The 23,807-nt window shown below is 41.3% G+C and overlaps 1 protein-coding gene across 1 annotated transcript; it reads right to left on the bottom strand.

Annotated features, from left to right (window-relative positions):
• Positions 1-5,299: 5,299 nt before the first annotated feature.
• LOC108543706 (neuroligin-4, X-linked) lies at positions 5,300-23,238 on the bottom strand. Its single transcript, XM_017894309.1, has 3 exons — positions 23,057-23,238; positions 16,962-17,751; positions 5,300-7,108 (listed from the first exon to the last, which is right to left on the bottom strand). Exons 2-3 carry the CDS (start codon positions 17,639-17,641, stop codon positions 6,259-6,261), a joined length of 1,530 nt encoding a protein of 509 aa, XP_017749798.1. The 5' UTR covers positions 17,642-17,751; positions 23,057-23,238; the 3' UTR covers positions 5,300-6,258.
• Between the last annotated feature and the right edge of the window lie 569 nt (positions 23,239-23,807).

The raw sequence follows: 23,807 nt of genomic DNA, 5'->3' as shown, positions 1-23,807 counted from the left end.
TCTATGTGTGTGTATATTCAGTAATGGCCCTTTTCCAAGGGGGATGCGTTCAAAACTCAGTGGATACCTGAAACCACAGACAGTTCCAAACCCTTTATATACTATGTATTTTACTACATATATACACTTTTGAAAAAGTTTATAAATTAGAGGCAGTAAGAGATGAACAATAACTAATAAAATAGAACATTTATAACAATACACTGTCATAAAAGTTACGTGAGTGTGGTCTCTTTCAAAATATCTCATTGAACTGTACTCGCATATTTTTAGACCACAGTTGTCCGCAGTACCTGAAACTGCAGAATGTGATTCCACAGATAAAGAGAACTAATGCATTTTATATGTATGTATACACACACACACACAGGAATGTATGAACACATTAAATGTGTTATAGATGTGTGTGGATATATGAGTGTGTGCGCACATATATATGTGTGTGTATATATGTTTAATGGAATTGGCATCTTCAGGAATTTAGGTATGTGATGTCTATGTATATATTTACATATGTAATATATATGGATATATGCATGTGTGCATATACAGTGTATATAATGTATACATGTACAGTCATGCATCACTTAACAATAGGGATAAATTCTGAGAAATGTATCATTAGGTGATTTCATCGTTGTGCAAACATCATGTAGCAGACTTACACAAACCTCCAGGTACAGCCTACAGTACCCCTAGGCTCTATGGTATAGCCTAGTCCTTCCAGACTACAAACCCATGCAGCACATGACTGGAGAGAAGACCCTAGGCAACTGTAACACAATGGTATTTGTGTATCTAAACGTATCTAAACATAGAAAAGGTACAATAAAAACATGGTATTATAATCTCATGAGACTATCATATATGCTATTTGCATTTGTCCAAAATGTTATGCTGTGCATGACCCTATACATAATGCATATATAGGATATGTACATGTATATACATATATAATGTACACATACATGTACATATATGTGTGTGGGTATGTATTTCTCCTGTGTGCCTTCACAACATGATTGAGGCAAACATCTGAAGAATTTAGGAGTTCACATGTGTCAGAGAGTCCCGGTCATTGCTATCTTTCTTTCTCTGATACTTAGCTAGGATTATCACAACATGCAAGGCCTTGACTTACAAGTGTTTGCCGTGTTAACTTCTTGGTGAAAAGATTTGGGCTATGAGGATATACTATCATGTTATCCATCAAGTTCTCCTGTCTAGTAGGGGCTAGTTTCCTCTGAACATCTTCCATTATGAAAGGGGAGCAATGCATGTGCGTGTCCCTTAAGGCTACTGTGAATGTCAAATAAGATTGTGATGGTTGGATGCACGGGAAGGATTTGACAAATGGACCTCCATTGGTATGATAGTGATTTTCTGCCTCTTGAGTTTCATTCAGCAGAATTTCTTGCTATCACTTGAAGGTTTACTCACCTAAGGCTATTTTAAAGTGTTTTGTCAACCACAATTCAAAACACAGTGACACAAGAATGAGCAGGGGTAGAAATAACAAATCCAAACACTCCGTTTCAGGCAGTGTCCAAACAGGGCTTGGTTTTCCAAAATGAGGCCAGCAGAGCCTCCTCAACTGTGCAGCTGGCCAAAGCTAAAGAAATCATCCCATTACCAAATGTATGTATCCATTTGTAGCCTATGTCAGCTGCAGCACTTAGCTTTTACAAAGAAAAAGGCATTCAAAGAACAACAAAAGTAAATAAAACACGCCACCTACCAAGAAAGAATGGACGCATAATTATTTGCACAAAGCATTAGAAAATACTGTGATATTTTATTATTAAAAATGCTGCTGAAAAGTTTATACATATGTGTCCGGCCATATATATCTTCTATCATTACTATAAGGCAAAAAAATAAAAAACCAAAAATGAATTGCCGCAAAAAACCCCTAAAAATAACAACCACGAGAACCATTAACAAACTCCTGCGTGCTCATTGAGCACTCACAGATATAACAAGCCTAGCCCGAAAGGACCTCTCTTCCCCTCCTCTTCTATATTTATCACTTGTTTTTCATTTTTCTCTCCTCAATTCATACGACTAGAAAAGTAACTTTCTTTCTCCAATACGAACCTCTATCGAAGATTCATATCTATACTTCTTCTTCCACATCTTACAAATAAGACTATCATTTTATAGATTTACTAAATCACTTTTGATCCATAATCCCCGTAAAAGCTAAAGTTATTCACTTAACAGAACTCTGTTTTTCCTTATTCAAATTGTCACAAGCCTGACGCATTACTGTACATATTGCTAGCAGGAGACAATTGGAAATACTAAACAAATACTGGAATTCACATTACAGACAGACGAAACCAGCATGGGTGCCACACATCACTTCCTTTGTAGTTTCACGGAGAGCCTATTTGTGGTTGCTCAGGTGGGGTCATACACTGCTTGCAGAAATGGCCTGATCATAGCTCTATGAAACAATGAATTGGGAATGAAATCTTACCATGACACCTCTCTGTAGGAAAGAAATGTTGCTTCACGTGTGCTAAGTTGAGATAATAATATTTCACATATTTATATACAGAGAATCACTCTCAAATTTAACCCAAGATAAGCAATAGGATTTGGGGATGACTTTTATGCATTTCTAAAAACACTTTTCTTTTTTCTAGAGGTCACTCTCAAACACTGATACATCACTATAGTTTGAGTGTAGGGATTCAGTAATCAAAGGCTGTTATTGCAAAAGAGCCAGGCAGCTGGACAATTTTTATGAGGAATGTCCACTTTAGCAGAGAGATTTAAGACTGGATTTCTAGAATAACCCACAATGGAGCCGAGGGACATGATCTTCAAATATCTTTGGCTACTGTTTCTTGGTAATGCAATAATTTTTGAAAGACAAAATATAAAGTAACCGTTGCTACTATGTTTCCTTCCACCTTATAACACTCAAAACTTTCCTGAAAATGAGAAGAGAAATGAGAAAATGACAAGCTATTGGAAAGACAAATCTCTGATCCCTAGGTCACCAATTTAAAATGGGTGAATAATTTCCATTCAATGTCTTCTCAGTGAAGTTATCCTAATTTCCCAGAAAACCCATGCAAAGCAGTTTTAATGTTCTATCCTTTTCTTCCCCATTCTTCTATAATATTCATCGTTTGGTGACCAGATATACAAATTCACAAAAGTGATATTTTCAGACAATCATTTGTTTGATCCCATAAATGATGTAAAAGATTTTAAAACCTGCCTACTGATAAATAAGGGACCGAGTGCTTAAACAAAAGGAAAGACACATGTCTTCCTTCAATCTGATTAGCTAAGCTGAGCAGGTACTTCATCGGCCAAACCCGCCCGCAGCTGCTAGGGAACACAGAGCCGTATTTACTCCAAGGGGCATAGCCCCACCAAAGGCAAGCTTTCTTCTTTTTTTGGCAGGGCCCTGAAATGGGAAGCAACTCTTCCTAAACATATTCAAAGGGCCACAGCTACAGAATGGGACTTGTATTTTGTTTCTCCCTGCTGATTCTCTGTGTGTGCATGTCTCTAATTTAACAAGCTGTAAATACATTCCACTTTGGGGACCCATCTCTGTACTGCAATTTCATGAAGGCTAACACATACGAGTCAAAGTTTTCAAAACAATGGTCTCCTAAGAATGCTCTTGCATGCACCTGTGCAACCTGACGGGGAAATAGGCCACACAGACCGTCTGGGTCTTCTGTGGGACATCACATCCTCCTACAAATGAGAATCTCATGTAAGAAAATCCCACGTCTTTGTTTACCACAAGTAATTAAGAAGAAAAGCCTCTTTTGTTGGGGAGGAAACAGAGCTGATATGACTAATGTGTATATATATATTTATATACATACAGAGCACAATGAAAAGCACAACCTTGCTAAAAGCTCTTTCAAAGTGAAAACACCAATAAAAGCTTTTTTTCTTGTTTGTCTGTTTGTGGTTTTGTTTAAACTCACAGCTATATACATTTTAATTTTACAAAGTTTCTTAAATATAGTTCAGGCTGGCAAAACACCTCTTTGCACAGAACCATACAGATTTCACTGCATAGTCCATTCTTTTATTTTAATAATAACTTTCTACGTTTCCTTCTCTCTGGATTACAGCTCCATGTGCTGGGCAAAAGCCCATTGACGCTTTCTTCACTTAAGGAGAGCCATCCATTGTGTGGCACAGAAAGAAATGTTTAAATTTCCATTGTAATTAAAAAATATTCAGTGTCCTTGGGTGAGTTTCAGAAGTATCAGCTGCTTCCATGATGTTAGAAACACCCAGGTCCTTGAAATGGTGATGTCCTATCACACTAAACATCGGTTGGAGTGGTAGAGATCTTAAAGCAGTATTTTAACAGAAATGTGTACTTTTCACATTTCATAGGGTCAGAAGTCGATCTCGTAATACTGGAAAACACCAACAAGAAGGGTCTGCTGGGATGGGATGACTGCCTTTTGCATTTTGTCTTAAGTCAGTGGGACAAAACATTCCTGGTTTGGAGACTTTCTTTCTCTCTTTCTTTANATAATTTTTGAAAGACAAAATATAAAGTAACCGTTGCTACTATGTTTCCTTCCACCTTATAACACTCAAAACTTTCCTGAAAATGAGAAGAGAAATGAGAAAATGACAAGCTATTGGAAAGACAAATCTCTGATCCCTAGGTCACCAATTTAAAATGGGTGAATAATTTCCATTCAATGTCTTCTCAGTGAAGTTATCCTAATTTCCCAGAAAACCCATGCAAAGCAGTTTTAATGTTCTATCCTTTTCTTCCCCCATTCTTCTATAATATTCATCGTTTGGTGACCAGATATACAAATTCACAAAAAGTGATATTTTCAGACAATCATTTGTTTGATCCCATAAATGATGTAAAAGATTTTTAAAAACCTGCCTACTGATAAATAAGGGACCGAGTGCTTAAACAAAAAGGAAAGACACATGTCTTCCTTCAATCTGATTAGCTAAGCTGAGCAGGTACTTCATCGGCCAAACCCGCCCGCAGCTGCTAGGGAACACAGAGCCGTATTTACTCCAAGGGGCATAGCCCCACCAAAGGCAAGCTTTCTTCTTTTTTTGGCAGGGCCCTGAAATGGGAAGCAACTCTTCCTAAACATATTCAAAGGGCCACAGCTACAGAATGGGACTTGTATTTTTGTTTCTCCCTGCTGATTCTCTGTGTGTGCATGTCTCTAATTTAACAAGCTGTAAATACATTCCACTTTGGGGACCCATCTCTGTACTGCAATTTCATGAAGGCTAACACATACGAGTCAAAGTTTTTCAAAACAATGGTCTCCTAAGAATGCTCTTGCATGCACCTGTGCAACCTGACGGGGGAAATAGGCCACACAGACCGTCTGGGTCTTCTGTGGGACATCACATCCTCCTACAAATGAGAATCTCATGTAAGAAAATCCCACGTCTTTGTTTACCACAAGTAATTAAGAAGAAAAGCCTCTTTTGTTGGGGAGGAAACAGAGCTGATATGACTAATGTGTATATATATATTTATATACATACAGAGCACAATGAAAAGCACAACCTTGCTAAAAGCTCTTTCAAAGTGAAAACACCAATAAAAGCTTTTTTTCTTGTTTGTCTGTTTGTGGTTTTGTTTAAACTCACAGCTATATACATTTTTAATTTTTACAAAGTTTCTTAAATATAGTTCAGGCTGGCAAAACACCTCTTTGCACAGAACCATACAGATTTCACTGCATAGTCCATTCTTTTATTTTAATAATAACTTTCTACGTTTCCTTCTCTCTGGATTACAGCTCCATGTGCTGGGCAAAAGCCCATTGACGCTTTCTTCACTTAAGGAGAGCCATCCATTGTGTGGCACAGAAAGAAATGTTTAAATTTCCATTGTAATTAAAAAATATTCAGTGTCCTTGGGTGAGTTTCAGAAGTATCAGCTGCTTCCATGATGTTAGAAACACCCAGGTCCTTGAAATGGTGATGTCCTATCACACTAAACATCGGTTGGAGTGGTAGAGATCTTAAAGCAGTATTTTAACAGAAATGTGTACTTTTCACATTTCATAGGGTCAGAAGTCGATCTCGTAATACTGGAAAACACCAACAAGAAGGGTCTGCTGGGATGGGATGACTGCCTTTTTGCATTTTTGTCTTAAGTCAGTGGGACAAAAACATTCCTGGTTTGGAGACTTTCTTTCTCTCTTTCTTTATCTCTTCTATGTTGCTGAGCAGGTGGTGCAGAGGGATAGGAGGGGAAATACGGCAAAGCTATACTCTAGTGGTGGAATGTCCGTGGGGTAAATTTGTACTGTTTTGTCCTCCACTGAAGGTGTTAAAAGTGTGCAAAGGCTGCATCCCCGTCAGTGTGTTTGGAATCATGGTGATGGTGTTTGGCGTCATAAGTGGGATGTCATCTGGCGACCGGCGCAGTGTGAGGGTGTAGTCTGGTGGGCAGGTGAGCCTCAGCGTGTCGTGTGCCTGCAGCGACTCACACTCGTGATCGTGTTCCAGCTGCTTCATCTGCAGAGACATGATCTCTTCGTTCTGGATGTGAGCGATATCATTTGTGGTGTTTCTCTGGGGACTCGGGCGCCTGTGAGTCTCATGGCGCCTCTTGTCCTTTTTGTAGTACAGCGCCGCAAAGGCTAAAATGTTGAGGAAGAGGAGCGATGCCCCGACGGCAATGGTGACACTTAATTCAGTGGAATAATCCCGTTTGGTTTCAATGAGGACAGTTGTGTCCTCGGGTCCCGTTTTGTGAGGGTCCTTAGAGTGTTTGGGATTGTTGGCAGGAGTGATTGCTGGGCGTTTGGTAGTTGGCCATATCTTGGCAGGAGATCGGCGGGTACCATAGGGAAATGATGTCATGTCTGGAGGAGGAACCTTTGTGGTTGTTGAAACATACTGGAATATCTCGTTCAAGTTGTGCAAATGAGGAACGAGTTCCAACCAGAAAGCCACTTTCGTTGCCCGGTAGTGATCTCTCACTCTGGGTTTCAAGCCTATATGCAGATAGAGCTGGTCTTTGGGATTATACTTGGACCAGGCCACTTCTTCAAAGCGGTTGGGTTTTGTGTGAATGAACTTGGTATCCTGAGGAACTGGTTGATTTGGATCACTGGGGATAGAAGGAAGAAAAAAAGAAAGGTCATACCCTTCCACATGTGACATGAAATTATCTTAAACCAATAAATCAGGAAGTTACAATCTGCTCTTCATATATATTTTTCAATGAGCACAAAATACCCAAGCAGCAAAGGTACATTCTGCTTTAATCCTAGACATGTCTACCATGTTGTCTTTTCCTTTAAAATTGCTTATTTTCTTTTAAATATAAACCCTGATAGCAGTATTATGGCATTTTATAACATGTCTACTATTTTTTAAGGCATCAAATGATCTTCAAAAGTAAAGGGTAAAAGGAAAACTAAGTGTCTCTAGGAACATTTTCAGTATTTCAAGTTTCACTCTTTTGAACTGTAAAACTCATCCAGGAGTGATTTGCTCCAAAGGGACATTTGGCAAGGTCTGGAGACATTTTTGGTTTTCGTAGATGAAGTGTTGTTCTATGAAGGGTGGAGGTCAGGGATGCCACTAAACACCCTCTGGTGCACAGGAGAGACCCCCACATCAAGGAAGTTATCTGGACCCAAATGTTAACAGTACTGAGGTTAAGACCTGTAATCCCAGCACTTTGGGAGGCCGAGACGGGCGGATCACGAGGTCAGGAGATTGAGACCATCCTGGCTAACACGGTGAAACCCCGTCTCTACTAAAAATACAAAAAAATTAGCCGGTCTTGGTGGCGGGCGCCTGTAGTCCGAGCTACTCGGGAGGCTGAGGCAGGAGAATGGCGTGAACCCGGGAGGTGGAGCTTGCAGTGAGCCGAGATCGCGCCACTGCACTCCAGTCTGGGCGACAGACTCCGTCTCAAAAAAAAAAAAAGAAATGGGGAAATGGGCATTCTCTTTCTTGCTCAAGAATTTCTTTGGAAGTAAATGAATAAATGTTGCAGTTTTAGCAATGAAAATTGGTATTAACAGTCAAAAATTGGTTTTATAATTACAAAATGTTTGTAAACAGGCATATACACCATGTGTCTGCTCTCTATTTGAAAGTAAAATACCTAGTTTTTCAAAATACCTTTTGAAGACTAAGTCCGGAAAACATGAAAGCACACTATGTTAGCTGTAAGAAGTTTGCTAAAATGGTACATATAGTTATGATGAGGTTAACATGTTTAAGATAAGTAAGACACCCGGAAACAAGCTGAGGGCTGTTACAGATGCTAAGTTGTGCTTGGAAACTATGAGCCAAAGAATTATTATTATTTGCACAAGTGGGCACAGGTAGAAGGAAAATCATAAAAATTTGGAGATAATTCATAAAACATAGGGCCTTTAATAAACATCTTTGCAACCAACTCTCTTAGGATAATACTTCCTCTTAAAACAAATTGCCAAATGCTAATTTCTTCCATTTCTTAATGGTTTGTAGAATAAGCTACAAAACAGTCACATCTTAAGGTTTATTTGTTATAAGAAAGATTTGAGATTACGCATGGTAAAATGTTATGTACTAGTTAGCACTGAACATTCAGATGTGATGTGCAGACCCAGGCAAGCAGGGAGTTGCAACATTCTGATCAATGGCTCCAGGTGTGAGCTAAGATCTATCTTCCAGGTAACTTCTCCTTGGCGGGACTTTTGTGACACTGCCTCCAACCATTGGATGGCCTGCATGGCAGAAGGCTGCAGGACCAAGGAAGATCATGTATCTGTAGCCATTACCAGACATTGTGCAGGATCCAAACAATATACTTGACTCAGAGGTGCCACATTTGCTAAAGGAAGATTTTATCCCCTCAGTCTGAGTCTGTGGTGATGATAAATCATTTCCCTGTATTCAACTTTCTGCAGCTCTGGCTAGTTAACAGCTGTGAAAACTTGAGCAAGTTTTCCAGCCAGTATTGGCCTTAACTTACTCCTCTACATGGTGGATGAGAATATCAGGGTTGGAGGTAAGTGATGAAGGTTGAAAGATAATGACAAAATGTCTGGCATATGGTAAGAATTCAGGAAATATTATCCCCTCTCTTTCGATATAAAAATTAGAACACCTACAATATTGCAAGGGAGGGAGAACTAGGGAGTGATATATTGTGTATCAGAGTACATACTGTATTTCTATATTGCATACATTGTACAGTGTATAAAAGTATATTGTATATTATATACTATATACAAGTACATTGTATACCACAGTTTATACTGTATACTAACTGTATACTATATGCAGTATATATATGTGTGTATATTATGTGGGTATATATGTGTATGTGTATATCTATAGATATAGATATAAGATGTATAATGTAATACAGAAGAAAAAGGAAGTTGACCTCTACCTTTTAGTTGAATGCACACTAACTGCTGTGTTTTCACTTTACTAAGAGGGTCAAAACAAATATATATAATCTCATAGGTTCTAATACCATGAGTTTTCTTATTTACTGATAAACAATATATTTGAAAAGTCTTCTGTTTTTTTATTTATCGTACATGTATTCTTTTATGGTTTTGAAAAAATGTTGGATTCAATGCAACATCTTATGTTTCTTGTGCTTCTTTAAGCTTTCTGAAATAATTTTAAAATTTTCAGTTATTTAATGTGTGTTGAAAGAAAAATAAGTGAATAAATATTAGGAAAAAATCCACTAATATTAGTTATTGATTTTTAATATTCTAAAGAAACAAATGGAAGTGACGATTCCTCCTTTTTTCCATGGATCCAATTTTACTGACTTGGGTCTATTAGATGTGTGGCTGTATCATCTATTATGCAGTGAGCATCTAGGAGACGGAGTATTCTGTTCATTTTGGGTACTAGGCTATTTTTGAAGGAACTCAGGGTATATTTGAAAGGTAAAGAAAACACATTTAATTTGTTCTTGAAGAATAAAGCAGAGGATTTGGAAAATTCACATAAGTGAGCTGCCGCCTGATACGGTCTGTCTATTAAAGATCTCAGAGATGCACAGCCAGAATTCTCAAACCCAGATACACTTATGGAGATTATGATAGCCCAAGTCATTCTCCCTTACCAAACCCTCCAGACAGTGAGACCTAGATGTGGGGTGTCAGTGTTTTGTTTTTTAGATTTTATTCAGCATAAGAACTGTTTAAACTCCTGTGAGTAAAATTAAAAGATTGTAATGACTGAGGATAGAAACACAAGTTGGTCTCTCCAGTAAAAGACTCAATGCATGTCTCTCTCCTTATCCCCCAGCACCTCACACAGCCATTTCCCTCTGCCCTGTTTTATTTGAGATGTAATCTTGGCAGCAGAGACTCAAGTGCATTTCTAAGGTCTAGTTCATTTCTTTAGCTGGAGATGGATACAGTACTATGATCTCTCTAAAAATGTCTGTGAATCCTCTCAGCTGTTCCTTTAAGTAGCACAGGTTTTCCTTATACCCAAAACATTGTTCGCAGTTAACGATCTGTTACCAAACTAGGTTATTATGCATTCAGTGACTCCTCTGCCACACCAGGTGGGGATGTTCATTCATTCAGCTTAAAATCCCTTTTTGGTAATAAAGGTTGCCTTTACAGCCAGAATTATGCTGCAACTCTGTAACCCATCCCCACTAAATACCTCACTGTAACTTCTTTCTTTCCCAAAGATTTAACAAGAGTTGAATATAAATTAATCATAGGATACCAGCACATTCAAAAGCAGTGATTGCATCTGATGCAAACAGGATAGAAATCAATCTGCCGTCCAAACCCCAGATTTGGTGGAACAACATAAAAAAATCAAAATATGTGTTGACCTGATTTTCCATTACAAAACTCTCTTCTCATTTCTGACTTCCAATAGCACATAAGGTCTTCTACTATATTATTATAATGTATTGTTTGATTACTTTAAAGCACTGTTCTTTGTCATACCTTATAAATAAACCAAGATTCCTCTACTCCTTTTTGTCCATCTCTTTCCACACAGACCTCAAAATGAAAGAATCCTGGATCAATGAGCACCTAAATTGTGTTGATCAGCTTGGACAAACCCCTTTTCTCCTATTCCCAAAGCAATTTTACAGGAAAAGGACTTTAATGCTCTAGAGTCCTTTTCAAACTTTAGAGTTAGTTTTCACTCTTCCTTGACGCTGCTCAGAGTCAAGGAAAGATGCACTTTTCCAAAAATGGTCTCAATCTACCTTATTTCTACAATGCCTCTGCATGTTTGAGCTTACACGGTTCTCTTGCAGCATGATTTTAGTCCTCTGACCTGGACTAACATTGAAACTCCTCCTTGCTACAGGGGAGAATCCGCTCAGGCACAGGCCTGGGCAACTGCTTCCCTATTCAAAACAATAATAAAAAAGAAAGAGCAAGGATTACTTGAGGCCCTGGCATTCACTGATTTCAATATCCTGTCTTGATCAAGGTTTTCATAATTTAGAGCCTCCACAGGGACTTCCTCCTCATTTCTACTATGTGTACTCGCTGACTCCGCCTTTCTGAGATGGGAGAGCCCTCTCACCTAATGCTACCATGAAAATATACAGGTGACATGATTTATAAGCAAGGATCCAATTGTCCCTCCCTTCCTCCTTCTTTCCTTCCTCCCTCCTCCCTTCCCCTCATTTCTCTTTCTTACCCTCCTTTCCCCTGTTTTCCTTCTTTCCCTCCCTCCCTCCCTTCTTCCTCTCTTCCTCCATCCCTTTTTCTTTTTCCTCCCTCTTCCTTCTTTCCTTGCTTCCTTCCTTCTTTTTCTCTCCCTCCATTTTTTCCTTCCCTCCCTCGCTACTTTCTTTCCTTCATCTCGTTTCTCCCTCCTCCCTCCCTCTCTTGCCTCTTTTCTTTCTTTCCTTTCCTTCCTTCCCTCTTTTCTTCCTTCCTCCATTCCTTCCTTTCACCTTCCCTCCCTTCTTCCTTCCCTTCTTTCCTTCCTCTCCTCCTCCCTTTCCCTCCTTCCTCCCTTCCTTCACTCCTTTCTTGATTCCCTCCCTCCCTACTTTCTTCTCTTCTTCCCTCCCTCCCTCCCTCCTTCCCTCCCTTCCTTCCTTTGTCCCAACTCTCTTTCCTTCATTTCCTCCCTCCTCCCTTCCTTTCTTTTCTTTGCCATTAACATCCCAACATAATTTTTCTGTGCCCACCCTAAATCCAAAGGTTTATGTATACCAGGTATACGTGCCTTCAAACCTAGACTAAAGGTCAGAACCATCTGCTTTGAGATGTCTGCATAGAAGCATCCAGACACCATCCTCCTCATCTTGGCAAACACGTGCGCCATCGGGAGACTGTGCTGTGCCTGCAGGTTTAGAACGCTTGACATAACGCCCACTGAGAGTGGTGAAGCATGTCCTGGCACAATGCGATCCTCTCTCCACGGCACCGTGTAGTGACAGACACGCTGGGAGCTATTCTTGTTTCCTCCTGTCACCTCCAGTGCTGGAAGGGAACAGTGATGGTATGCAGAAATATGCCCTCCTGTTCTGTGAGTCATCGTCTGAGTGTGTGCTCTGCAGAACGGCGTTAAACTTGGCAGCTCACACGATGACAACAGATAAGGTGCATCCCATACTTTCTCCTTACGGGCATCAGGTTGGTTCGTTCTCTGCACCTGGTGACCAGGGAATCCTTCTCTGCCCTGGAGTGATCGGGCCACCACCCAATTTACAATAAACAAGTAACTAGCAACTGCAACTGAGGTCCTTGTCATCCACTGACGAATACCTAGCTCACCAGACTGTGCCCGACGGTGAAATTCCCCATTTCCTTCTTTTATGGAGCTGCCATGGAGGTGTGATCACTTCATCTATTTGTATTTGAATCCGCATGTTGCATTTCACATGGCATGTAAGTTCTGAGTAACTTGCTTGAGGAATCATTTGAGTCATTCTAATACCTTTCCAATGAATTAAAAGAGCTCACGGCATTAATACACTCAGTGTTATTTCAGGGATGTTTCCCACGGGCGGAAGAAACAAAAATAGAGACTTCAGACGGACTGACATTCGAGCTCTGGGTACCTCAATGAACTCTCTCTACCAGCAGCTTTTGATTTCAGTAGCATCAGAGTGTTTCTCCAAGTTCTAGCAGTAATTCCTTCCTCATCTCTTCCAGTCATGTCAGGGTCTTCATGAAAGCTAGAAGAACCCTCAACACAGACCATAAATGGCAACATGAATGTATTCCCTAAATGCAGGGGGGAAACCACAGGCTCTAAGCCAAGTGGTTTCAAGAAACAGATTCATGGCATTAAAAAGTACTCAATAACAGAGAGATCACTGTGGTATTCTCACGGCTCTCTCAGACCTTCATGATGTCTTGGTAAAAGCATCCATTTGGTGCCAGCAGTGATAACGATCACCTCATGGAACTAATTAACTTCCTTTATCTTTTTCTGTCTTTTTTCCTTTTTTAATAATGAGAGAGCCAGTCTCAGTCTCACAGCCCTTGGGAGTCAGGAAGAGTTAATGAGAATTTATTTTTTTTTTATTTATTTTTTTTTTTATTATACTTTAAGTTCTAGGGTACATGTGCATAACGTGCAGGTTTGTTACATATGTATACTTATGCCATGTTGGTGTGCTGCACCCATCAACTCGTCAGCACCCATCAATTCATCATTTATATCTTGTATAACTCCCCAATGCAAGAGAATTTAACAGCATTATTTAGATTTCACTATTGCTTTAATGGTTCTATAAAATGTATGAGGAATGATTCTAGCTTTCCACTTAAGATAATCATATAAAGTTTATTTTCAAATCATGTAAGGAGGAAAAGAAAAAGCATATGGTTTTAATGAAAGTAAGTAAAGAGAGTGTTTACAGACCAAGTCAGTAATACCTTTAGATGCCAATGTAGTGAAGATTGAATGAGTATAGCCATGTTGATGGAAGTCTTTAGGCTTCAAGAAGATGAAATTCTCTGCAAGGGCAGACACCGCTTATCTTAGTGCTGTCACAAAAGAGGGCCTGGCCCTGGCTTCACAAGGTATTAGAGATTGAATACTGTCTCCCCGTAAAGTAAGATACGCTGAAGTCCTAACCCCAGGACCTCAGTATGTGAGCTTATTTGGAAATAGGGTAACTGCAGATATGATTATTTATGTTAAGATGAGGTCATACTGGAGGAGGGTGAGCTTCTAATGCGCCTTGGCAGATGCTCTTATAGGAAGACAGACATGTGGAGACAGAGACACACAGGGAGGCCGTAAGATGACAAACACACAGAGTGGGGTGGTGCAGCTGCAAGGCAGGAATGCCAAAGTCTGCACCCAAACACGAGCAACTAAGAAGCAGCAAGGAAATACCCTCCTATAGCTTTTGCAGGGAACTTGGCCCTTCCAGCACCTTCATTTGCAACTTCTGGCCTTAGGAAGTGTAAACCGATAAATTTCTGTTGTTAAACGATACACACTTTTTGGGCTTTTTTGTTTGTTTTTTTTTTTAAGACAAAGGTTTCGTTCTGTCGCCCAGGTTGGAGTGCAGTGGTGCAAACATGGCCCACTGCAGCCTTGACCTCCTGTGCTCAAGTGATCCCTCTGCCTCAGCCTCCTGAGAAGCTGAGACTCTCGGCCTATGCTACCATGCGCAGCTGAATTTTTTCATTTGTTTTGTAGAGATGGACTCTCACTATGTTGCCCAGGCTGGTCTTAAACTCGTGGCTTCCTCAGGCGATCCTCCTGCCTTGGCCTCCTAAAGTACTGGGGTCACAGGCATGAGCCACTGCACCCAGCACAGCCATACAGTATTTGATACTCTGGTAACAGCAGCCCTAACAAACTAATGAACAAGGTTGATTTAAAAAAAAAAAGTATAATTTGATTTCAACAATTTATTCACACAAGAAAGAACCTTTCAGTGATAGACAAGCATTTCCATCAAATGTGGGTCCCTCCTCCCTTCTCCCCCAGGTAGCCTTTCTCAGACCAAATCTACAAAGTCTGATTATTGAAAGTTGGTATCCAGGTGATACCTTTTCCACTACAAAAACATGCTGTACTTTTGCCAAGAGCACAAAACATTCTGAAACCACTCCCCACCCAAACCGCTTTGGAATCTTCAGTATAGTACGCCAGCTGCTAAACACACAGGCATTGAAACCACCAGCATCCCCAGATCTTCTAAGGATTACTGTGCATAACTCATGCGCGGCAGGGCCACTGCAGTCTCAGAGCTTCATTCCGCATGGGAAGATTGACCCTCCCTGGGCGCCAGGCACATCTCTCTCTCTCATTCAGTGTAAAGAGGCTCAGGGTGACAATGGAGGCACACACTGCTAGAACAGAATGACACCCCATCCATTTCCACAGTTACATTATTAGACAAGAGAAAATGAAAAGATGCCACAATGTTTGGAGCTATTTAGGATGTTTTGGGTTCTTTTCTCCCATGGTTTGCAGAGAATCCGCTCAGCAGAATATTGGCAGACTCTGTTGTATATGTGCTTTTTGTATATTTTATATTTTCTACTATATTTAGGCCAATAAATGAGCTTTCCTGTGAGATACACATATATGTGTGTTTGTGTACGTGTGTTTATATATGCAAGCCATATAGCAATATGATACAAATATCATATTTTATTTGCTCTATCTCTATAGCTATTTATATAGCAAAGAAAATAAATATGTATTTGTGTGTGTATATACATATTTGTATTTGTATATATAGTATATATACTATATATTGTATTTGTATATATAGTATATTTATTTGTATTTGTATATACAAATATATTTGTGTGTATATATATACAAATATATATGTACTATATATTATACATATGGGAACGTCTATATTTTTATAGAGACGTTAAATATATATAGGAATATATATTTATATTTCTGTATAATTATTATGATATGTGTTTTCATTCCTATGGCCAGGCAATCAACACAATTCCCCAAGTGGTGCATGTGCTGTGATACCCTCACAAATTAACAAGAGATATGGTTGAAATTAGACTTAAAACTCTGTAATCAGGGCTGGTGTGGTGGCTCACACCTGTAATCTCAGCACTTTGGGAGGTTGAGTTGGGAAGATCGCTTGAGCCCAAGAGTTTGAGACCAGCTCGCGTGACACAGCAAAACCCTGTCTCTAACAAAATAAAATTAGCTGAGTAAGGTGGTGTGCACCTGTAGTCCCAGCTATTCAGAAGGTTGATGTGGGAGGGTCTCTTGAGCCCAGGAGTTTGAGAGAAGCCTGGGCAGCATAGCAAACTCTGTGTCTACAAAAATCCATGTGAGGGCATGGAGGTGCACGCCTGTAGTCCCAGCTACTCAAGAGGCTGAGATGATGAGAGGATCACATGAACCCATGCGTTTGAGCTTCAGTGAGCTATGATTGCGCCAGTACACTTCAGCCTAGGCAACAGAGTGAGACCCTGTTTCTATCAAAAAAAAAACCAACAACTAAAAATTAGCCAGGCATGGTGGCAGGCACTTGTAGTCCCAGCTACTCAGGAGGCTGAGGCAGGAGGTTGGCTTGAGCCTAGGAGTTCAAGGCTGTAGTGAGCTATCGTTGCACCACTGCACTCCAGCGTGGGCAACAGAGTGAGATTGTGTCTCTAAAACAACAAGAACAAAAACAAAAACAAAACTGTTTAATCAGCTGTTAACAGAACCGTCATATATGTATGAGTCCTGCACCTGCAGGTAGGAACTCTGGAATTCCCAATGGGCAATTAGAACTCTAGTAAAAATCTGGTTTGACAGTTGTTTTACTCCTATAACACTTTAGGAGTAAAGAAAAAAATGAGTTCCATAGATGTTGCGGGAGAAGCTGCCTGTTACTGCGTGTGTAAGCGTGTATCTGTGTGTATATGTGTGCACGCATGTGTATGTGTGTGTACACATGTGTGCTCCTGCACATGCCAGTAGAAGGAACACTTATACTGAGGACCCAAACAAGCGAAGAGGACAGTGATACCACAACACGAGGAAGAACGTACCCAGTCTTGGCGAAGTTCGTCCAGTAGGTCATGACCACGGCGCTGAGCATGACGTCGTTCTTGGAGAAATTACAACTGAAGAGCTCGGTGGGACCGACCATGGGGATGCCGAAGACGTAGGGGACCTCATCGCCATGGGCCGAATCCGCCCAGCTGGGCTTCATTTCGCTTTGGCAGTGATGATAGAAGGCATAGAAGTAGGTGGGGGAGCCGTACTGCGCGTGCAGGTCGGCGGTGGCCACGGCGGGGGCCACCCACTGGTGGTCAGTGAAGAGAGCCACCAGCGTTTTCCGCCGCGTCTCCGGGTTTTCCTTATCGGCCCAGTCTGTGTACATGAACTTGATAGTCTCGCGCAAAGTGTCTTTCCCTTCAGGATAGCCGTAAAGGTTGTCCACGAAGTTGGACACGGAGAAGTCAAAGTCGTTGGGCGTCACACCGTCCTCGTTATCCACGATGCCATCCACAAACTTCAAGCCTTCCCCTTGGTTGACGCCCAGCATGATGTCGTAGTTGAGGAACTCGCCTTGCTCCATCAGGATCTGGGGGTCGTCTGGGATGACGTCGCCGTCAATCACGGGCCCGAAGGCTATGTGGTAGGTGGCTGGGGTGATGGTCTGCTGGATGAGCTCCTTGTAGTTCTTGTTCCGCAGGCATTCTACCATGTCCGTGGTGTCCAGCATGTTGCAGCCGACCTTGTCTGCCAATATCCGAGTGTACTTGGCCGGCTGGTAGTTCACTGCCCAGCTGGACAGGGCGGTGCCGCTCTGAATGATGGCCTTCTGGAAGAGACCTGCAGGTGCAAAATTGTGGACATGCAAATGAAAACCCGCAGGACAGAAACGCAGCTTTTACTGAGCAATGAAGGCTGTGATTGTCTCTCAGGCATGTGAATTTCTGGACGTAGTAGCATTCAACTCTGTCAGGGGACCTTTTACCCATTTTCATTTCGATTTCCCCTTCCCCCCTCCTCCTGAACATTCATTTTAGGCAACGTTATTCTACGCACACAGACACACACACACACACACACACACACACACACGAGTTTAAGGAAATGAAACCACATTTACACTTTTCCTGCACTGGTAAAATACATGTGATTTCTTTTTCCTTCCACAATCCAGTGTCGTTTTTGCTTCCTTGCCTCCAGATGCCATATATAAAAACTCCAACAGCAACTGCATTCCCCATTTCCAAGAAAAAAAAAAATGCTTTAAGCTAGTAAAAGGTCAAAGGCCCTCTTGTCTCACAAGCAAAACTAGGTATCTCTTCATTATGGGAAAAAAAATAAATCCACTTGAATGAACTTCAGAGTGCTAATTCAGGAATGCATTTCTACTTCTACCTTGAGTCTAATGAAGATATTAAGATTTGGCAATTAAAATAAATACATTGAGTTAGCTATGCTTAAAGAAATCCTCAACTGGGTGCCTAAATAAGGAGTATTTTTTGAAGTCACTTCTTTCAAAACTACATCCATTGGAAACTCAGAGATGTGTATATTTTATTTTGCCACATATAAAAAATGCGTTGCTTGGTGAGAAATTTGAAAAAGCATGGGTAATTTTAGGAGTAAAATTCTGTGTAGCTTAAAATTCTCCATGAGTTCAGTCTACTACATGGATGTCCAGAAGTATAAAATCTGTATTTTTAACCACGACAGGACAAGAGAGGCGGGCTGTAAAAATCAGCATTCCATTTACGATCGCTTCCCACCGTTTCCGTGGATCCCAGCCCGAGTCGGGCACTAAAGAATAAGGCACTCAGCTGTGAGTCCAGAAGTTCATGCCCTGTCGATTTTTAAGGTCACAGAAGCAATCAAATACAAGGAAAATATGATAGTCATCAGGAAGATGTGATTTTAAAGATTGGAGGACTGCCCAAAGATGACACACAGGACCGCAACTTGAAACCAATATGGCTTTGACCAAAATGTCATCAAAGCCATCTTGGGAACGTTTCTGTCAGAAATGTGCAAGTATTGACTTGAATGCTTGGTTCTGAAGATTATTTTAAAATGTCCAAAATAACAAAAACAAAAACAAAAATAACCAAAAAAAGTCAATATGTATTCAGTTGGATACTTTCAGTAGTTAAAACATTCAGAATTGGAAAAAATGCTGTGAGAAGTTCCTTTCCTGCCCTTCTCATAACTGAGGCAGTAGTGTATATATAAGTAACATACATAAAACATTTATTTGTATGTTAGGGAAGCAGTATAACTCCTGATAAGACTAAAACAGTTGGATAATGAAAAAAAATCACCCGTAATTCATACTTTAAAACACAGCTCACCTTAGCATAATGAGTATGCTAGGAGTTCACTTAATTCTTAGCTCTTTCCCCCCATTCAAATGTCTGTTTTGCATAGCTGAGCCCAATATTTATATAGCTATCTACACTGTGTTTTTCCAGCTGATGTAGATCTTAGGTAAATTCTTAAATTATTATCATTTTGAGTAAATACATATGGTTCATTATAATTTTCCTCTCCTTTTGATCTTGTAGCTTTTCATTTCATTCTTTGCTATGATACTAATACTGGGGTGAATATCTTCATAAAACTATCACTTTCCACGAGTACTTTGTCTTCATTAGATCACATAACCAGGCAAGGAATTCCTAAGGCAAAAGTCTGGGTATTTTTATTTTTATTTCAGACAGGGTATCACTCTTCTACCCAGGCTGGAGTGCAGTGGCGGGATCTCGGCTCGCTGTAGCCTCTGCCTTCCAGGGTCAAATGATCCTTCCACCTCAGCTTCCCAAGTAGCTGGGACTACAGATGTGTCTCTTTTTTGTAGAGACAGGGTTTCGCCATGCTGCCCAGGCTGGTCTTGAACTCCCGGACTCAAGCAATCCGCCCACCTCGGCCTCCCAAATTGCTGGGATGATAGGCAGGAGCCTGGCTTGCCTTTTTCATAATTCTTGATTATATTGATGGGCTGTTTAGAAGCATGCCTTGCAGAAATGACTGATGCAAAGGTATAATAATTTCCAACCTATCGACTTAAATAATTAACACCTCCCTCCAATTAATGTGGCTTACATGTGTTTGATTACTCCTAAAGTTGGTTCTGACTGCTTTCTAAATCTACAATTGTGATTATATCAATTGAGAAAAGTGAAAATCTAGGTATTTTCAAAAATGCCATATAAATCTCTCTACCAAAGGGTTCATCAGATTCTTCACTTTTCCTGTTTTTGAAATAAAGTTAATACAAACATGAGCCTTTCCTCTTATTAGCACTAGTAGGAGATCAAAGGCCATTTGGTCTCATGGGCAAAGCATTATGAACTAAAAACTCAAGGAATTCAGAGTTTGGAGGATTTTAGGAAACCCTCATCTGTCCTATCTTGGAAATTAAGACACTGAGGAGCATAGTGATCCAGAAACTTGTCCAGATGGTGCTGGAAGTGAAGAAAGTCCTGCAGTTACTCTAAAGAAACATGCTTTTTAATTTTATTTATTTATTTATTTATTTATTTATTTATGTTGGGACAGGATCTCACTCTGTCACCCAGGCTGGAGTGGAACCTCACAGCTCACTGCAGCCTCAACATCCCTGGCTCAAGCGATCCTCCCACCTCAGCCTCCCAAGTAACTGGGACCACAAGCAAGCGCCACCAGGCCCAGCTGGTTTTATTTTATTTTGTACAAAATAAAAGGGGTCTCGCTGTTTTTATTTTGTACAAAAGGGGTTGACCAGGCTGGTCTCAAACTCCTGAGCTCAAGCCATCCTCCCCCCTCAGCCTCCCAAAGTGCTGGGATAACAGCCATGAGCCACAATATCCAGCTGGTAACTTTAAAAATAATAATTCCAGAGGTCAAGGTGGGTCGACCACTTGAGGTCAGGAAGTTCAAGACTGGCCTGGTCAACATGGTGAAAGTCCATCTCTACTAAAAATACAAAAATTAGCCGGGCACAATGGTGGGCACCTGTAATCCCAGCAACTCGGGACGCTGAGGCACGAGAATCGTTTTGAATCCAGGAGGTGGATGTTGCGGTGAGCCAAGATTGTGCCACTGCACTCCTGCCTGGGAGACAGAGTGAGAGTCCCTGAAAAGAAAAAAAAAAAATTCCATGAAGGTTTTGAGAACTTCAGGTTCAATCAGTGTGGTGCCATTCTGAAGACCACTGACGATACAGAACAAATTACAAAGCTGTCTTGATGACTGAGATGGCTATTAGGAATGTTCATTTGCACGTGGCCTGGTAACCCAGGGCTGGATCTGCTCTGCAGACTTTCCTGCTTCTTCCTTTTAGGCCACAGCCAAGAATTTGTGATCCTGCTTCCAGAACCAATTGCCTCAAATTCCTGTGGATTCCCCTATGAAGTCTCCCATCGGATACTGCAGGGAACCTCCTTCACAAAGGGACAGCAGGGAATCCACTGAGTGAGCCTCCGGGGAAAGCCTCAGTCACTCCTGCAGGGCTCAGGGGTGTGGCTGCCTATGCTGACCATTACTTAGGCAGCATAACCATCTGCCTAAGTGATTACTCCTGATCTTGAACTCCTGGACTCAAGCAATCCGCCCACCTCGGTCTCCCAAATTGCACATCTGGTTGGGTATGGTTGCCTATGCTGACTACCTGTCCAAGTGCACATCGGTTGGGTAGTGGGGGTTTTGCCCAGCCGACTACCTGTCCAGTGCACGTCTGTTGAGGTAACATGATGCGTATGTGTTTTTGCGGTTTCCTCTTTCTCTGCTTTGCCAACATCAGCTTTTTCCAGGGTAACACCAGGGCCCCAGGGAGGGTTTGGAGCTCCCACGGGGATAAGCAGAGGACCTCAGGCTGACTGACCCAGCAAGGAGGTCCTTCCTAAAAGTCATATTTGCAGGAGAGAGAGGAAGGGAGAGGGGAAAGCGAACTGTGGACACCTCCTAGCGCTGCATGCTGACCTGACCAGGAACTAGGTCCTTTGCCGAAAGCCGTATTTGCAGGAGAGGAAGAAAGGGAGGGAGAGAGAGAGAAAGAAACAAAGAGAGGGACAGAGGGAGAGGGGAGAAAGGGAGAGAGGAAAGGAGATAGTGAGGAAGAGAATGGGGAGACAGAGAGGAGAGAGAGGAGGGGGGGAAGGGAGAGAGAGGAGGGGGGACAGTGCGAGGGAGAGAGAGAGAGGGAGGGGGGAGAGACAGTAGAACGAGGCGAGAGAGAGAAAGAGAGAGTGAGAGACAGAGCAAAAGAGAGAGAGGGAGTGGGAGAGAGGGAGAGGGGAGGAGGACATAGAGAGGGAGAGAGACAGAGAGGGAGAGAGAAGAGTGGGAGGGGAAGAGCAAGAAGAGATGGAGGGAGACAGTCAGGAAGAGAGACACTATTCCTCTGGGTAGAATCTACTTCTAAATGAGTACACCAGACATGTTTCAATATTTCCAGAAGATTTAAAGAATTAATATGAATTAGAGAAGTGACTTTTTAAAAAACATGTGGCTAAAAGCCCTGATGGTTACAAAATCTATACACCCGCATCCCTTATCCACATACTCTCTCTTCCGTATCACTCTTACTAAGTTGTAGCTAGAAGTTAATAAAATTTCAAATAGTCAAATACAGTCAGAATGGCAAAAGAAACAAAAGTGTCGGGACTTCTAAAGTAGTTATTTTGTTCCAATCATTGTAACCAACACCTAATTGTCACACATTTAAATTAGGAGAAAAATATTGCTGACCAAGCATGGTGGCTCACATCTGTCATCCCAGCACTTTGAGAGGCCAAGGCAGGAGGATTGCTTGAGCCCACGAGTTTGAGACCAGCCCAGGCAAACACAGTAAGACCACTTCTCTATAAAAAATCTAAAAAGTCAGCCAGTAGTCCCAGGTATTCAGGAGACTGAGATGGGAGAAATCTTAAGCCCAGGAGTTGGAGGCTGCAGTGAGCTATGATCGTGCCACTGCACTCCAGCCTGGGTGACAGAGCAAATGGAACAAAAGCTGACTTAAAAGATATGAAGATGGATTCATCTCATCTTTTTGGCATTTTCTGTTGCCAGAGTGACTTCTAGCAACCCGGACGTGCATCTGAGATATGAACTCTGACCATTCATTTCTTGGTTCAGTGCATTAGACTGTCCACCCTGGGGGCACCATTATTACCTTCTGAGTAGTGGGACAGGGTCAACAGGCTGACACAGGAGGCCCCGGCCCCCGAGCCAAAGATGGTCACTCTCTTGGGGTCCCCGCCAAAGGCTCCCACATTCTCCTCAATCCACCGCAGTGCTTGAATCTGATCCAAGAGCCCATAGTTGCCTTTTGCTGCCTGGTCACCGGTACTTAAAACCCTACAAAAGAACACAAGACATTTTGGTGGTCAAATATAAAAGTGCATACACATCTCTGCTATTTGAAAAGCTATCTCATAGCTTGTCTTCTTCATTCTCTCTCTCCTCAGCCCTCACCCCCACAAATTAGAGGAAGAACATGAGAAAAAATTTTGTGGCAGAAATAATTATAGAAATAATGGTTATTGTTTAGGTTGACGTTATGATACCATGGCATCTTTGGGTATACATGTGGCTAATATAGAAGGCAAAATGAATCTAAAATATTAATAACATGAAGCGATCCCAGAAGACGTCGTAAATTTTACTAGGTTCAAGGTATCATTTCTGTGCACATTTTCATTTTCTTTTTTGAAACCTGCAACAGACTCCTACAAGTAAGTTTTCAGGGAAAACAGTACGTGTGTGTGGGGTGGGGGTGGGGGGCAGTGGGTGTAAGTGCACATGTGTGTCTGTGTCTAAGAATATGTCCTTGTATATAAAGGCAGTGTGCGCCTGTTTTTCTCACTGAATTAGTTATTAACATTTTGTTTTAATTCCTTTTAACGCTTAAGAAACAAAGTAAG

The sequence above is a fragment of the Rhinopithecus bieti genome, unplaced genomic scaffold, assembly GCF_001698545.2.
Source record: "Rhinopithecus bieti isolate Rb0 unplaced genomic scaffold, ASM169854v2 scaffold_25916, whole genome shotgun sequence".
Lineage (NCBI taxonomy): Eukaryota > Metazoa > Chordata > Mammalia > Primates > Cercopithecidae > Rhinopithecus > Rhinopithecus bieti.
This window is presented reverse-complemented; position numbering and strand designations above follow the sequence as displayed.

Excerpts from the sequence above, each read along its gene's own strand:
- LOC108543706 (XM_017894309.1), bottom strand. The coding sequence starts at position 17,641 with ATGCTGGACACCACGGACATGGTAGAATGCCTGCGGAACAAGAACTAC. Across the intron at positions 7,109-16,961 it reads ACGAACTTCGCCAAGACTGG|TGATCCAAATCAACCAGTTC; the intron begins GTACGTTCTTCC and ends TTCTATCCCCAG.